Source organism: Nycticebus coucang, chromosome Y (assembly GCF_027406575.1).
Source record: "Nycticebus coucang isolate mNycCou1 chromosome Y, mNycCou1.pri, whole genome shotgun sequence".
NCBI classification, from domain to species: Eukaryota; Metazoa; Chordata; class Mammalia; order Primates; family Lorisidae; genus Nycticebus; species Nycticebus coucang.
Window position 1 is genome coordinate 64,138 of NC_069805.1, and position 18,592 is coordinate 82,729.

Consider the following 18,592-nt stretch of genomic DNA (forward strand, 5'->3'; position numbering starts at 1 on the left):
TGGATGGAGCTGGAATATATTCTTCTTAGTAAAGTATCTCAAGAATGGAAGAAAAAGTATCCAATGTACTCAGTCTTACTATGAAACCAGTTTCTAGCTTTCTTATGAAAGCTATAACCCAGTTACAACCTAAGAATAGGGGGAAGGGGGAAAGGGAGGATGTGGATTCTGGTTATTAAACCTTTGTAGGAGACATAACTTGCAAATATCTCCTCTCATTCTGAGGGCTGTCTGCTTGTTTTACTTACTGTGTTCTTGCAGTAAGCATTCTATGCAGAAGCATTTTAGTTTCATCAGGTCCCAGGAAGGGGGAGGACAAGTGGAGAGAGGGTGATTGGTGGGGTCCCCACCTATGGTGCATCTTACAAGGGTACACGTTGAAATTTACTAGGTTTAGAATATAAATGTCTTAACACAATAACTAAGAAAATGCCATAAGTGCTATATTAACCAGTTTGAGGAAAACAGTTCAAATTGTATATAAAACCAGCACATTGTATCCCATGATTGCATTAATGTACATAGCTATGATTTAATTTAAAAATAAAACAGTAAAATAAATAAATAAAAATAATTAAATGGGACATAATCAAACTAAATAGCTTCTGCAGAGCTAAGGGCACAAAACCTAAAGTAAACAGACAACCTTTAGAATGGGAAAAGATACTTGCATGCTATGAATCTGACAAAAAACTGATAATTAGAATCTACAGAGAAGTCCATTCAAAAAGAAAAAGCAAACAACCCCATTTATAAGTGGACAAGAGACATTAACAGAATCTTCTCCAAAGATACATAAATGGGCAATAAATGCATAAAAAAAATCATCAAGAGAAATACAAATCAAAACTACCTAGTGCAAACTAATATAAACTCTGTGGAAAGAATTCTGGAGAATCCTCCAATCCTCTTGGAGCTAACAGTAAACTTTCCATTTGATTTGGCAATCCCATTGCTAGGTATTTACCCATAAGGAAAAATATCCTTTTATTATAAGGACGTTTGCACTAGAATGTTTACTGCAGCTTAATTCATAATAGACAAGATGTGGAAGCAACCCAGGTGCCCATGAACACATGTATGGATTGATAAACTATGGTAGATAGATAACACAGAATTCTTAATTCAGCCATAAAAAAGATGGTGACTGTGGAGTAGAAGGAACATATATTCCCCTCTCTCCAGTCCATGTTGTGGTCACCTAGGAACTTCCCATCTTCTATATTGGTGGGATCTCAGTATGGCTGTGACTGAGCACTGTGCCTGGGAACAGAGGATCACTGTTTACCATCTACCATGGCTGGAGCCAGTTCTCACCATTAGTTGGCCTAAGCACAAGACCAACCAGCTCAGCATGCACCTGCTTCAAGAGACAAAGCCCATAGCGCAGAATACTTGTAATTCCAGTACCCCATCCACAACTTTGGGCACCTGAGGCCTCCTCCTGGGGACCTAAATTTGGCCTAAATCCCCCACCAATACTACTTCATTTGGCATCTACCTGAAAGTGCCACCTGCAGGCCTACACAGACTGGCATATCCAGCAAATCACAAACATCAATATTAACACACACAGCTTAAAATCCAGAGAATTTTCTTGCTATCCAGCCATAACTACCTGCCAATACAAAAGCCAGCATGCACCACCATGAAGTCCAAAGGTAGATATGCTCAGCCCATCATTACCTAGACCACTGGAACCTAGAAACTAGAATCTCAGTCACTACCACAACTTCACTACAAACTCCATTAACAACCACACCCTAATACACTAAAGAAAGATTGAAATTAAAGGGATGAGAAAGACTTTCATACAAAAAGAAAGCAAAGCAAACAGTAATAACTATACTTACATTGTGGATAACACAGACTTTAAGTCAAGCACAGCCAAAAGAGATAAAGAAGTCTTACTATGCATAACTAACTGCAAATATAAGTCCTACCATGATAGATCAGGAAAAAAATAGAAAAACTGAGCAGATCTCTAACCAGTAGCAATACTGAATCAATAACACAAAGTCTTCCAATAAAGATAAGCCAGGACTCAAAGAATGTAAGCAGAATTCTACCAAAAGTAAAAATGAGAACTAATAACAATCTTTTTATCCCCCTTAAAAAATAATAAACAAAGAAAAGGGAATTACTAACTCAATCTATGTATGAGACCAGTATTACTCTGACACCAAAACCAGGCTAGTACTAGCAAACCAAATCCAACAGCATATCAAAAGGATAATACACCATGATCAAAGGGGATTTATACCAGGAGATAAAAATTATTCACCACAGATCAATAAAGGACATCAATAGACTGAAGAATGATACTCTCTTGGTCATCAGAGATACCTTCTTGGTCAACAAAAAAAGCATTTGATAAAATTCAATGTCACTTCACGATGAAAACTTTCAACAAAATAGGAACAAAAAGAACATACTTCAAAATAATAAAGACCATATACCTCATAACCACAACAAACATTATACTGAATGGAGAAGGGTTGAAAAACTATTTCTCTAAGAACTGGAACAAGATAAGGATTCCCACTATCAAAATTTCTGTTCAACATAGTACTTGAAGTTCTATCCAGAACAATCAGGTAAAAGAAAAAAATAAAAGGCATGCAAATTGGAGAAGAGATGTCACATTGTCTCTGTTTGATGACAGTATGACCCTACACATAGAAAACACTAAAGATTCTACCCAAGTTCTGATAAATGAATTAGGTGAAGTTGCAAGATACAAAATCAATACATAAAACCAGCAGCATTTCTGTACATCAATAATAAATTAATTAAAAAAGAAATCAAGAAAGCAATCCTGGGCAGCACCTATGGCTCAGTGGGTAAGGCACCAGCCCCATATACCGAGGGTGGCTGGTTCAAACCCGGCCCAGCCTAACTGCAACAAAAGAATAGCCAGGTGTTGTGGCGGGCGCCTGTAGTCCCAGCTACTCAGGAGGCTGAGGCAAAAGAATCACCTAAGCCCAGGAGTTGGGAGGTTGCTGTGAGCTGTGTGATGCCATGGGAGTTGGGAGGTTGCTGTGAGCTGTGTGACACCATGGCACTCTACCGTGAGCAATACAGTGAAACTCTGTTTCTACAAAAGAAAAAAAAGAAAGAAAGCAATCCTATTCATTTTAGCTGTAAGAATATAAAATACTAAGGAATAAACTTAACAGGGAAGAGAAAAAATCTCTTTAAGGAAAACTACAAAACACCAATAAATAACTGAAGAGGACACAACAAAAGAAATTTCATATTAATGAATCATAAGAACAACATTAAAATGACCACACTACCCAAAGCAATCCATAGATATATTGAAATCCCTGTAAAATATCAATGTCATTTTTCACAGAACTAGAAAAAAGTTTTAAAATTCATATGGAACCCAAATGAGAGTCCAAATACCAAAGCAATTTTAAGGAAAAAGAACAAAGTTGAAGACATCACATTATCTGACTTTAAAATATATTATAAAGCTAGCACAAGAAGAACACTATGGTGTAAAAATAGTACAGACCAAAAGAATAGAATTAAGAATTAAGAATGGGCCGGGCGCGGTGGCTCATGCCTGTAATCCCAGCACTGTGGGAGGCTGAGGATGGAGAATCGCTTGAGCTCAGGAGTTTGAGACTCACCTGAGCAACAGTGAGACCCCGACTCATGAAAAAAATGGAAAAACCCACCCGGGCGATTCCAGCGGCTTCTGGAGGCTGAGGCAGCGGGGTGCCTGCAGCCGGAGTCTGAGGTTGCAGTGAGCTACCACGCCCACTGCACTCTGCTCAGGGGCACAGTGTGGGACCCTGTCTCAACACCAACAAAAAAGAGAATTAAGAATGGAGAAATAAAGCCATACATTTATAGCCAATAGATCTTTGACAAAGTCAGTAAAAACATACATTGCAGAAAGAATATCCTTTTCAATAAATGGTGCTAAGAAAATTTGGTATCTATGTGAATAGGAATACAACTGGATCCCATATCTCTCACCACACACACACACACACACACACAGTGTACTCAACTTAAAATGAATTGAAGACTTAAATTTCATTCTAGAGGGTGGCGCCTGTGGCTCAGTTGGTAAGGCGCCGGCCCCATATACCGAGGGTGACGGGTTCAAACCCGGCCCCGGCCAAACTGCAACCAAAAAATAGCCGGGCATTGTGGCGGGCGCCTGTAGTCCCAGCTACTCGGGAGGCTGAGGCAAGAGAATCGCTTAAGCCCAGGAGTTGGAGGTTGCTGTGAGCTGTGTGAGGCCACGGCACTCTACTGAGGGCCATAAAGTGAGACTCTGTCTCTACCAAAAAAAAAAAAAATTTCATTCTAGAAAGCATAAACAAACTAGGAGAAAACCTACAGAAATTGTTCTGGACAATGGTCTAAACAAAGAACTCACACCCAAGCCTCAAAAGGACAGCCCACAAGAACAAAATTGGACAATGGAATCCATTGCAAAGAAAAGGAACCAACAAGAGTGAACAGAAAAACCTGCGGAGTGGGAGAACGTATGTGCAAAGTATTTACCAAACAAAGGAATAAGAAGCAGAATCTACAAAGAACTCAAAAACTCACCACCACAAAACCATTAAAAACTAGGCAAAGGTACACTGGGAAGCCAAGGTAGGTGAACTGCCTAAGCTCCAGAGACCAGCCTGAGCTATAGCAATGTCCCATCTCTTTAAATTAAAAAAAAAAAAGGGCGGCGCCTGTGGCTCAGTCGGTAAGGCGCCGGCCCCATATACCGAGGGTGGAGGGTTCAAACCCGGCCTCGGCTGAACTGCAACCAAAAAATAGCTGGGCGTTGTGGCGGGCGCCTGTGGTCCCAGCTACTCGGGAGGCTGAGGCAAGAGAATCGCTTAAGCCCAGGAGTTGGAGGTTGCTGTGAGCTGTGTGATGCCACAGCACTCTACCGAGGGCCATAAAGTGAGACTCTGTCTCTACAAAAAACAAACAAACAAACAAAAAAAACCCAGCCATTGTGGCAGGCATCAGTAGTCGCAGCTACTCCCTAGCTACTTTGGAGACTGAGGCAAGATTGTCCCTTTGATACCAAGAGTTTGAAGTTGCAATGAGCTATGACACCATGGCACTCTACCGAGGATGACAAAGTGAGACTTTGTCACAAAACAACAACAACAAAAACAACAGGCAAAGGGCATGAATAGACATTTCTCTAAAGATGACAAATGGCCAACAGGTATATGAAAAAAACGTTCATCATCAAACCAAATCAAAACTACAATGAGATATCATCTTACGCTAGTTAGAATGGCTACTATTTAAAAAATAAAAAAATAACAGATGTTGGAAACTATGCAGAGTAGGAACGGAGACTAATGCAATAAGGATGGAAAATAGTATATATAGACAGCAAAAAACAGAATTATGAATAATTCAAATGAGCAACACCACTGCTAAGTATCTATCCCCCAAAAGAAATCAATATACCATAGACCCTCCATACCTGACCACCTCCCTGCACTGGCCACTTCTGTAAGTTGAGTTAATTATCATGGACTGGAAATGCACCACCTGCTCATATCATTGCAGTAAGCCTAGCTCCTTATGATGACCACCTCTGTACACTGACCAGTTTATTACAGTCCCTTAGGTGGTCAGCTTACAGAGGTTCTGTTGTATTATTATCCAAGAGATACCTACGCTTGAATGTTTATTACAGTACTACACACATTAGGAAAGATATGGAATTAAAAAAGTTAATATAAGAAAATGTGATAGGTATATGCAATGCAATACTATTCAGTCATAAAAAAGAATAAAATCATTATCATTTGCAGCAACATATATAAAATAAGTCAGACACCAAAAGATAGATACTGCAAGTCAGTGAACTGCATGCAAAAGAAACTATCAAAGACAAGGCAAAACAAAACAAATTGAATCATTCCATTCATTCACTCAAACCTCTCCTATAGTTTTTCCACCCAAAGTAAAATCCCAATAGTCTTTAAAGAATGTATAAAATTAAATAGTTTAGGGTGGCACCTATGGCTCAGTGAGTAGAGAGCCGGCCTCATATACTGAGGGTAGTATATATACCCCATATACCACCCTGGCCAAACTGCAACAAAAAATAGCTGGGCGTTGTGGCGGGCGCCTGTAGTCCCAGTTGCTTGGGAGGCTGAGGCAAGAGAATTGCAGAGCTGGAGGTTGCTGTGAGTCGTGTGACGTCATGGCACTCTACAGAGTGGGATACAAAAAAAAAACAACAAAACTAAACAGTTTAGCTAACTCTGTTATTATTCATAACTCATATAACTCTTTATTTATACTATGATACACTCCCCAAGTATGTTGGCCTTCTTGCCTTTCCTTACTTTTTAAAAAATTTGTATTACTTTTATTGTTATACTGTTACTTTTAAATTTTTTCCTTATTTTTTTTGATCTGATTGGTTGAATCTTCTTGATTCAATATGAATATGAAGGGCAAACTTCATTCAGTCTTCACTGTTCTATCAGCTCTCGTTGAGGTTAATCAAACATCACATACTGGTAACAGCCTCATATTATCTTTCTGTTCATAATGTAATTCTTTCCCATAGTCTCCAGCACTCTCTACCTCTTTTCTAATGTATATTTTACAAGGCCCTTACAAAGTCATCGTCTAATAGTACACATTTTAAATTCTTGTCTATTTACTCATTCTGGGTAAAAAAAAAAAAAAAAGGCAATTGTATTATAGTCTATATTATCTTATCCTTGTTCTAGGTTCAAGGAACATATTTGGTCCAACGTAGCCATACAGAGTTTCCACTAAATATTGCTTCAAAAAAGCAATACCTATCTTCAGCCTAAAATGAGCATAGTCCATCCTTTTCAAGAGTAAACTTAAAACTTAAAATTAGTCTGAAAATTTTTATGATAGCCAGAGAACTGATAACTGTATGACTTAATTCAAGTCATACTTTATAAAGCCTCATAAATGAAGACAGTATGGCCCTGGTAAAAGAATCAATGTAACAGAAGAGAATACCAGCAAATGATACACAAAAATAGAGTCATGCATTCCTTCATGACAGAGGTTAAGTTTTGAGAAATACACTATTAGGTGATTTTTGTCACTGTGCAAACATTACAGAGTGTACTTATATTACCTACACAGCACAGCCTAGTACAGACCAGACTACATGATAGTCTATTCCTCATAGGCCACAAACCTGGATGGCATGTTACTGTACCGAATACTGCAGGCAATGTAGCATAGTGGTAACTATGTATGTAACCATAAAAAAGGTACAGTAAAAATACAATATGAAAGATATAAAATATGATATGAAAGGATGATGCACCTATATAGGGCACTTACCATGAATGGATCTTACAGGACTGGAAGTTACTCTGAGTATATCAGTGAGTTGAGGATGTGAAGGGCAGGATGTACTGTACACTACTGCAGACTTTATAAACACTGCGCATTTTAGCTACATTAAATTTACAAGGTCTGACAATGAAGTTTGTGAACTTGACAGTATGCATTTATATTGGCACCCCTGTACAAACACCTCAGTAATGATTTATAACTGTATAAAGTATAAATACAGTATACTTTATATCAGTGTCTTACAACTGTGTTGGTTGTGACATGTGGTGATGTCTTGCTGAGTCACATTCATTATTGTTGTGTTTTTATGTGCTGTTGCAAAAATGTTGGAGCTTGAATTAGAGCAACATATAAACATTCATAAATTTGTTAAACTTGGGAAGAATGAAAGTGAAATTAGGGACTGGTTAGTCCAAATTTATGGGTATAATGCCATTAAGAAAATAGGAATGTATAAATGACAGCACTATCTACAAGTAAGAATACAGAGAAACAGTAGATGGAAATGTAAATGATACAGTCATCTTAGAAAACACTTTAGTAATTTCTTACTAAACATATTTTTACCACATAAATGATCTCGCAACCACAATTCCAGGCATTTATCCAAATGAGGCCAAAATACATCTATACAAAAACCTGCCACAGGTTATTTTCCATGATTGCCATCTTATGGTAGTAACAACAAGTACCTTAAGAGTGAATATAAACAAATTGTATATCCATAAATTGGACTATCATTCATGGATTAAGGAAAATGACATGCTTCTGCAGCTTCTTCATGCTGCAGAAAAATATGGAGAAAACATTTATTAGTGAAAGTAATCAATCTGAAGATGCTATATATGATATGATTCAAATGTGAAAAAGGCAGAGGCAAAAAAAAAAGAGGTAAAAGACACAGGTTCAAGTGAAGATAAGGAGGGATAAAGAGATGAAACATAAGGTATGTTTAGCATAATGAAATCATTTTGTTTGATTGTGTAAACACGAATGCATGTCATTACCTCTGTCTCTAATCCACACAATGTAATTCAAAGAACAAACTATGGGCTTAAGTTAATAGTAATAAAGTTGCCTTATGAACTGTAAATGATGCAGTACACTAATCAAGATGTTATTAAAAGGGAAATTATGAGGGAATGAATGGAAACTTGCTGGTACTTTTTGCTTAATTTTTCTAAAGGCCTAAAAATAAAGTCTATTAATAACAAATTTCAAAAATTCATAAATCTGTATCAAAACTTTAATAGCACCACTGTGTCCTCGGATAAATCAGATCATTCACTGGAACCTCCTATTTTAAAACCTACCCTCTTTTGGGCGGCGCCTGTGGCTCAAGGAGTAGGGCGCCAGTCCCATATGCCAGAGGTGGTGGGTTCAAACCCAGCCCTGGCACAAAAAAAAAAAAAAAAACCTACCCTCTTTTATAAGCTAACCTCTAGCCACATTTTATTTGTCCCTGTGCTTCTAAATTCCCTCAAGTATCTAAGTATCTCTGCTGCCTTACTATGGCACTTGATGACACATTTTATGTCACATTTTAGTGTAACTGACAGTAATTTAAATTTCAGGCGGGTGCTGGGGCTCACACCTGTAATCCTAGCACTCTACGAGGCTGAGGCAGGTGGATCATCTGAGCTCACAAGTTTGAGATCAGCCTGAGCAAGAGCAAGATGCTATCTCTAAAAAAACTGCCAGGTCAGCGTTGTGGTGAGTGCCTATAGTCTCAGCTACTTGGGAAGCTGAAGGAAGAGGATCGCTTGAGCCCAAGAGTTTGAGGGTGCAGTGAGCTATGATGCCATGGCACTCTACCTAGGACAAGAAAGTGAGATTTTCTCAAAAAAAATTTTTTTAAATATTGACAATAATTTAAATTTCACTATTTATCCTATAACAATGAATACTTAACACCTAACAGAATACTGAACTTATGCAGGGAATATTTCCAGATATTACTTCCAGACATTAAAAGAAATGCGGTCATGATACCTTAATTAATTGAATAGCAATGCAATTTGTGGTAACTGCAAGACTTGATTGTGTTTTTACTTTTCTCTGATTTCCATACTAAGTCACGTAATATGTGAAACTAATTTTGTAATTGATATACACATTGATTCCCCTCATATCTGCAGGTATATGTTCCAAGACCCTTACTGAATGCCAAAAACTGTGGACTGTGCCAAACTATGTATTTATTATGGTTTTTTTCTTTCTTTTTGTTTTGAGAGAGTCTTTCTTTATCACCTTCGGTAGAGCGCTGTAGCATACAGCTCACAGCAATATCAAATTCTTGGGCACCAGCTATCCTCTTGGCTCAGCCTTCCAAGTAGCTGGGACTACAAGTACCTGCCACAACACCCAGCTAATTTTAGAGACAAGGTCTCACTTTGCTCTGGCTGGTCTCAAACTCTTCAGCTCAGGCAATCCACTTGCCTTGGCCTCCAAAGTGCTATAATTGTAGATGTTAGCCACTGCACCCAGTCTTCATGTTTTGTTTTGTTTTTTCCTGATGATCAAGAAATGGCTACTGAGTGACTAAAAAGTGGGCGGCTGGATCACTATGGATATATACTATATGGATACACTGAACAAAGAAATGATAATTTCATGTCTTGAGTAAATAGTGAAATGTGGGGAGATTTCCTCATGCTACCCAGAAAAGTGCCTGATTTAAAACTTAAAAGCTGATTATTTCTGGAATTTTCCATTTAATATTGTTGTTTGCGGTTGACCCAGGTAACTAAAGCCATGTAAGCAAAATCATAAAATAAGGAGGATGTATCTTCTTTAAAATAAACTTAGTACATATACTGAGTTACAACGTCATACAACTACATTATTTTATTACACTGTGCACTGCTATATTTTGAGCATACTGTGTTTTTTATGAAGGGAAGGAAGGTTTGTGGCAATCCTGCAGCAAGCCATTTTAACTGTGTCATTTTTCCAATAGCTTGTGTTCACTGTGTCAGATCTTGGCAATTCTCACCATATTTCGTACTTTTTCATTGTTATTATATCCATTATGGTGATCTGTGATCTGTGATCAGTGATCTTTGATGTTACCTTTGGACCACAAATCACACCCATAAAAGACAGAGAACTTAATTGATCAATGTTGTATTCTACCTATACCACTCACCAGCCTCTCTGTAACCTCACTCTTCCTGCTCTGGGCTTCCTCCTCTCTAAAACAAGGACAAATAAGAAACCTTGTAAGGGCCTCCAAACATTCAGTGAAAGAAGAGTCACATGTCTCTCCATCTAAATTTTTTAAAAGCTAGAAATATTAAGCTTAGTGAAGAAGGCATATCCAAAGCTAAGACAGGCCAAAAGCCCATCTCTAGCACCACACAGTTAGCCAACTTGTGATGGTAAACAAAAAGTTCTAGAAGGAAATTAAAGTCCTACTCCAATGAACACACAAATAAGAAAGCAACACAACCTCACTGTTGATATGGAAAAAGTTGTACTTGTCTGGCTAGGAGGTTAAACCAGCCATAATATTCTCTAAAATCAAATCTTAATCCTGAGCAAAGCTTGAACTCTCTTTGAAGTCTAAGAAGGCTGTAAGATAAGATACAGAAGAAAAGCTGGAGGCCAGCAGGAGCTAGTTCATAAGGAAGCCATCTCAATAGCCTTAAAGTACAGGGTGAAGCAGCAAGTACCGATGTAGTAAATGTAGCCAAATTAGCCAGAAATCTAACTCAGATCACTGACAAATGTGGCCACGCTAAACAGATTTTTCACTATAGACAAAATAGCCTACTCCTGGACAAAGATATCATCTAGGACTTTTATAGCTATGGGCTAGATGCTTTACAACATCAAAGGACACTTGCTAGGACTAATGAAGCCAATGCTTATTTACCATTTCAAAAATACTAAAGCCATTATTTTAAGAAACTGATTCTGCTGGTGCTCTGTAACTAAAACAATAAAGCCTAGATGACACCACATTTGTTTACAACATGGTTCACTGAATATTTTGAGCTCACTGTTCTAACCTACAGTTCAAGAAAGTAAAATACCTTTCAAAATATAATACTCATTGTTAATGTATCTAGTAATCAAAGAACTTTGAGGGATAAATAAAAGATGTTGTTTTCATGTCTGCTGGATGTTATACATCTATTTTGCAGTCCATGGATCAGGAATCATTACAACTTTTAAGGCTTATTATTTAAGAAACACATTTTATTTTGCAAGGCCATAGACGCCATAGGTAGTGTTTCCTTTGTAAATCTGAGCGAAGTAAACTGAAAACCTTCTGAAAAAGGTTCACTATTCTAGATGCCTTTAAGAACATCATGGCTTATAGAAGGAGGTTGAAATGAATTTGGAAGAAGTTAATTTCAACGCTCATCCATGACTTTTAAGAATTGAAGACTTTAGGGGAGTAAGGGTGTAGAGGAAACAAGAGAATTAGAAAAGTAGAGCCTGAGGACATGACTGAATTGCTATAATCTCATGATAAAGTTTTAATGAGTGAAAACTTATTTCTAATGGATAAGCAAATAAAGTGATTTGGTATGGCAACTATAGCTGGTAAAGATGCTATGAACACAGTTTAAATTATAACAAGTATTTAGAATACTAGATGAAATCAGTTGATATGGGAATAATAAGATTTAAGATGAATAATTTTGAAAGACTTTCTACTGTTAGTAAAATGCTATCAAATAGAATCTCAAGAAAAATCTTACATGAAAGAAGAATGAATCAAATCAATGGCAAACTTCTTTGTCCTATTTTAAGAATTGCCACAGCCATCCCAACCTGCAGTAAGCATCATGCTTATCAGTCAGCATTTATCAACATGAGCCAAGAAAGACCCTTCTCTGCAATATCTCTGAGGTTTGCCTGTAATAATCCTCTACCATATAAAATTCTAATTCAGTTACAAATTACTTAAAATTAATTTTTAAAGATAAAAACCATGTTTCAATTTCTATTTCATCTTCTCAAAATGTACACATGTCAAATAAAGATAAATTGTTATATAGGAGCCAGCAAAGCATCTATTTTCCTTTTACCTGAGCCGAGTTAGATAGTTGTTTTCTCCATGGCTCTTCTGTGCTGCTGGTCAGGTTTGTGTGGTTATGAGGTAGAGTAAGTGTGTTTTGCTGCAGGTAAGGCACATTTCCATTATTTCCACTTTCTGTTATGTAATTATTGCCTATCAAGATAGTGTGTGTACTCCCTAGAGTTTTTGATGTGCCACAATGAATATAGCCTGCAGAAAAGAGTCCATTGGACAAAGGCTTTTCAAGACAAGCAGAGTGAACTCCAGTCTGACAGACACTAGGTACTCTGGTCAGAGCAGCATGAGTTTGCCGGCCAGAGATAGAGTTTGTAGGCAGTGATGAATCAGCTATTGGCCCATTAGGAATTCCAGTAGTTTGTACCTGAGCAACTCCTTTTTGTCTCATCTTCAAAAACAAAATAGAAAAACCACTGTGAAACTTTGAAAATGTGTACTTGATACATCTCTATATTTATCATAACATTTCATCTTTCTAATTAAGAAAGCAAATACTTAGAAATTATGTTCACATTAAAATATGATTTTGGCTCAAAGAAGAAATCTTTCATTTTATAGTTTAAGAAAGCTTACTTAACCTATAAGGGCAAAAGAAAGTGGCTAAAGAATATAAATAACAAGTCAGAAATTTATTGGCTTTATTCCTACATAAAATCAAAAGATTTCAAATTTCCATTCTATTACATTTATGCCAAATCCTTCAAGTCAAACAGCCATTTAAAACATCTACACCTTAATTTAGGATAGCTAATTATAAAATAATATAAATAAGTACTTAGAACACAAGTGAAACATTATGCAAATAAAATGCCAATCCTTTATTCTAAAATAGTTTATGGCTATTTTTCCTTTAAAAAAAATTTTGCTCATTACCTGTATACATTTAAAAGAAAGACTTATAAATTTCATTGAATACACAAAAAAATCTAGAAGTATGAGAATCCTTTAAAATGATACTGTATTTTGAAAACTTCAAGATGCTGATAAATTTTAGAAAAAAAGAAATCTTACACATACTTGTTGCTGCATGAAGACAAACTGACTTTCCAACTGTTCCAGTATCAGTTTTTGGGCTGGATTTAAATTATTTCTATTTGCACGGAGCTGTTCCAAATGCTAAGAAAAGAAAGATAATATAATAAAAAAGCCTACTCTTAAAAAAAATTAAGATACTAGAATGCAATTTCTCACTGAAAAGACTCAGAATCTCTGTGTGATTAAAGATAGTGATTTCTAACTAATATTAATCAATCCCACGATGAAATTCTATCAGAGTCTGAAAAAGACAGTAAACATTCCTCTGAAGAAAACTATTTTGTATGTTTTTTTGCTATTGTTGTTCAGACAGAGTTCTACCCTTTGCTCTGAGCAGAGTGCAGTAGCATCAGAGCTCACTGCAACCTCAGACTCAGGCTGTGGGCATGGCTGGGTTTTTCAACTTTTTTCATAGTTGGGGTCTCACTCTCACTTAGATAAGTCTCAAACTCCTGAGGTCAAGCAATCCCCTCCTCCTAAGCCTTCCACAGTGCTAGGATTACAGGTGTGAGCCACTGTGCCCAGCATATTTTGTATGTTTTGAGTAAAATATATTATAGGAAAATAAAATGTCAGGGAGAAAATTATTTAGCTAAAAAATAACATAACAAAAGTATATAAGTATATTTATAGTAGCAATATTTGAAATAGAAATCATTGGTAAAGACCCATAATAGGGATGTTGTTAAATGATGCCTGTGTCCCACTGGAGCCACAAATGGGATTTACATAGCCCTATAAGAACACAAGAATAATACACAGACATAGAAAGATTTCCAAGGTATACCTGTAAGAAAAAAAGTCCTAAAGTGCAGAAATTTTACTTATTTCCATTTTTTAAAAGATTTATGAGAGAGAGTGGCTGTAGCTCAGTGGGTAGGGCGCCAGCCACATACACAGAGGCTGGTGGGTTCAAACCCGGCCCCAGGCCAGCTAAAATAACAGCAATGACAATTCCAACAACATCAACAACAACAAAGAAGATTTATAAGAAAAATATGGTAGAACCTCCATACTTGACCACCTCCTTTTTAAATTGACCTAATTTTCATAGAGTGGACATGCATATGTACATAACAGTACTGTACATCCAGTTTTTTTTCTTTTCCTTCTTTTTTATTTTTTTGAGACAGAGTCTCTCTATGTCACCCTGGGTAGAGTGCTGTGACATCATAGCTCACAGCAACCTTAAACTCTTGGGCTTAAGCGATTCTCTTGCCTCAGCCTCCCAAGTACCTGGGACTACAGGTGCCCACCACAATGCCTGGCTATTTTGTTATAGTTGTCACTGTTGTTTAGCAGACCCTGGCTGGGTTCAAACCCACTAGCCCTGGTGTATGTGGCTGTTGTCCTAACCACTGGGCTACAAGCATGGAGCCCATAACATTTAGTTCTTTTATGTTGGCCACCTCCTTATGTTACAGTCCTTTGAGTGGTCAACTTTTGGAGGTTCCATTGTATTACTGTTTTTACATGTAAAATTTTAATCTTGTCTATTAACATTGTCAGTGAGAAGGGGAAAATAAGTGGCTAGACACAGAAACCGGAGAAGCTTTTATTCTGTGTACCCCAATCATCTAAATTTTCTTTCTTCTACCAAAGGAATAGTAGCATAGGATTCTGATTCCTAATATTCTGGAAAATGTGGGCTCATTTTACTCATAAAAATATCAATCCTGTCGAATGCTATATGATTTTAAGATCTAATATAAAAAGTTCTGAAATGAAATAAAAGAAGATAAACAGGAAAAAAATACTTAACACTATTGTTTGGAAATTGGGAAAAAGAATGTTAAAAGAGTATTTCATACCTGTAATTTCTGTGGTGTCAAACACCATGAATGAACTTGATGTATTGGATGATAGGAAACAGCTTGACTGCTATTCCAGTTATCAGAACCATTCTGAGGAAAATGTATTTTAAGAAATTAAGAATATTTGGTTAAATTAATATATATATACAGTTATTGATTAGTGACATACCAAATGACTAGCAATTGGAATATGCATATACATATTAGACTTATGCTTTTAAATAATTTTAAGAATGATTTAAAACGCATAATCAATTTACAAACAAATTTGAGGAGAAAGGCTCACATGTAATTAACATCTCAAAGAGCTAGAAAACAATCCATTGTATTCAATATTCACTTTCATTTCAGTGTCAATAGAAAGTGATGGTAAAACTGTGCTGAAATTTTAACAATGGAGATATGAATAAAGTGATGTAATGAACATAAATTTATCCCTACATTTTGTATTTGATATGATGCAAATATTAAGGAACAGAAATACTGTGTCACTCTTTGATGTCCACAAGCTTAAAATATTGGACAAGCACAATTTCAGAGGAGTTATATTTTCATTTTTCTTTTTCTTTTTTTGGTTTTTGGCCGGGGCTGGGTTTGAACGCGCCACCTCCGGCATATGGGACCGGCGCCCTACTCCTTGAGCCACAGGTGCCGCCCTATATTTTCATTTTTCATACATCGAGTATGTATGTGTACATATATAATACATCTCTATTAGACTAGATGTTCTTTCCTTCTTGGCAGAACTGAACAGAACTTCTACTTAGCTAGAAGTAAACATGTATAACTGACAAAGATTGCTGTAGTACAGATGTTTGACTGACTTTTAATATAGGGTTAGTATTTAGACCGTGAGCTTTATAAGTCTAAGGATCACATAAGACACAAATATTATTTTACAAATTCTTCGCATATTCCTTCAAGTTATAAAACTTTAGAAGTTCTGTAATTTTCAAAGCTACGTGGACATCACTGATTGCAATTATTAAAGATCAAATGAATCATATGGAGGAATGTGTACCTTCTTCAGAAAAAGTGTTTTTAAAATTCAATAAATCATTGTAAAAGAGTCACTTGAGAACTCTATTTCAAATCCTGAGAATTTATAAAGAAAGTTGTGCCCCAAATTACTTCCAATTTCAGATAAATTTTATTTGGATCTAAAACCCCTTTACAATTAAATTGAAGGGATTTTTATTTTTAACTTAAAATAATTTTTATGTTTAAAAAAATCAATCCTACTTTTGCAAAATAAGTTTGATTATATAGATTGGAAAGAACCCTTAAAGCTGGGCACCTAGAGAAGATAACCCAACTTCTCACCTGCTGTGCTGTGTTCAAGGCACCCTGCCTGGAGGTAAGCTCTGCGGGGATTGGTAGGCTCCATGCCTCCTCAATACTAGGAAGTAATTTAGTTTTATTCTGTAGACTACCTTGTGGAAGGTTACACAACTGAGCCTAGGAAAAATTATGTAAAAAGCAAATTTAACACAACCCTGCTTGAGTAAGAGCAAGTCCACTAAATCTTCCTTAATATTATAGGTATTTATTATTTTAAGAAAATAAATTCTAATTTTGGGAGTTTAGATATTAGTATAAAGAGGGCAACCAGCATATACTTGTGAGAGTCAGAACAAAGCTAAGCAGTTTTTCAGAGTAATTATAGCTATCTTCTCATGAAATTTCAAGAAAGAATGAATAACAGTATTTGTGTTCTTTTTTCTAAAATGTTATCACAGGCCAGGCACGGTGGCTCATGCCTGTAATCCTAGCAATCTGGGACAGCCGATTGCTTGAGCTCATGAGTTCAAGACCAGCCTGAGCTAAAATGACACCCCACCCCTAAAAATAGCTAGGTGTTGTGGTGGGCACCTGTTGTCCCAGCTACTTGGGAAGCTGAGGCAAGAGAATTGCTTGAACCCAGTAGTCTGAGACTGCTGTGAGCTATAATGCCACAGCACTCTACTAGTGAGACTCTTGTCTCAAAATAAATAAATAAATTAATTAATTAAAAATAAAATGCTATCACAATTTTAAAACATACATAGCACAACTGAAAAATGTTCATGCATATTAATGTAAAACATGAAAATTAATAGGCATCAACAAAGTAAATGTCCAAAATCATATACTTGTATATATTTTATATTCCAAATATTTTCCTTAAAATGAAAATTGAAATAATATCACAAAAGTATGGAAATGAGTTAACATTAAAGCAAAACAAGACAAACTTGCCAGCCACCCTTCTCTTGCCAGTTATTAAAAGAAAACACGTATCCTTTTAAATATGCTGCACAAATTTTTTACCTGTAAAAACTTAATTCTTGCTGCAAGTGTAGAGGTGTTACTACAACTTTTGCTCCTAGTTGCATTTAAGTAGCATTTAATGGCATCCTGAGTTTGGTTGCATGATTCATAGAGAGTGCCTAGGTCCATCCATGCTGCTGCATGCCCATGGTCCAACTGTACAGCACAAATATATGCCTGTAAAGCATCCATAGGCTGATTTTGCTGCTGGTAGAGTACACTGGGAGAAAAAAAAATAAGTGGTCAAAAAATGACTGGTTAGTTTTTTATAATATTGCATGATAATATAGATATATATATAGTTTTGTTTTTTTTTTTTTGTAGAAACACAGTCTCACTGTACTGCCCTCAGGTAGAGTGCCATGACATCACACGGCTCACAGCAACCTCTAACTCTTGGGCTTACACAATTCTCTTGCCTCAGTCTCCCAAGCTGCTGGGACTACAGGCGCCCGCCACAACACCCGGCTATACATGGTATATTTTTTGATTCACTCATTCCATGTATCAAATACTACTATTTTTTGTTTGTTTTTTGTTTTTGAGACAGAGTTTCACTATGTCACCCTCAGTAGAGTGCTGTGGCATTTCAGCTCACAGCAATCTCCAACTCTTGGGCTTAAGTGATTATCTTACCTCAGCATCCCAAGGAGCTGGGACTACATGCGCCCACTACAATGCCTGGCTATTTTCTTGTTGCAGTTGTCATTGTTGTTTAGCTGGGCTGGTCTGGGTTTGAACCCGCCAGCCTTGGTGCATATGGCTGGCGCCATAACCACTGTGCTACGGAGCCCAGCCAAATACTATTTTTATATACATTTGCTTACCCTATTGAGCACCATGTATCTGCACTTGCTTCTGATTTGTCAATAGATTGCCTATAAGATACAAAGGCATCCTGAACTTTTCCAATACTTGAATAACACCTAAAAGGCAAATTTAGAAAAGTAAATAAATAAGTAGAATTCCAATAATGATTTAGCTGCCAAAAAAGATAACCTGTATTACGGAGGGGAAGAAATAATAACCCAAC

General features: G+C 36.7%; 1 protein-coding gene across 4 annotated transcripts in view; it reads right to left on the bottom strand.

Moving 5' to 3' along the window:
• LOC128578987 (histone demethylase UTY) overlaps positions 1-18,592 on the bottom strand; it is a 224,939-nt gene that overhangs the window by 51,140 nt on the left and 155,207 nt on the right. For 2 of the 4 annotated variants that reach the window (XM_053581313.1, XM_053581312.1), the window contains exons 11-16: positions 18,387-18,485; positions 17,560-17,779; positions 16,573-16,707; positions 15,247-15,339; positions 13,418-13,516; positions 12,393-12,788 (exon numbers count right to left, since the gene is read on the bottom strand). In XM_053581313.1, coding sequence (XP_053437288.1) covers positions 12,393-12,788; positions 13,418-13,516; positions 15,247-15,339; positions 16,573-16,707; positions 17,560-17,779; positions 18,387-18,485 — 1,042 coding nt within the window. The remainder of the gene's footprint in view (positions 1-12,392; positions 12,789-13,417; positions 13,517-15,246; positions 15,340-16,572; positions 16,708-17,559; positions 17,780-18,386; positions 18,486-18,592) is intronic. The other 2 variants (XM_053581315.1, XM_053581314.1) reach the window with 2 other exon arrangements.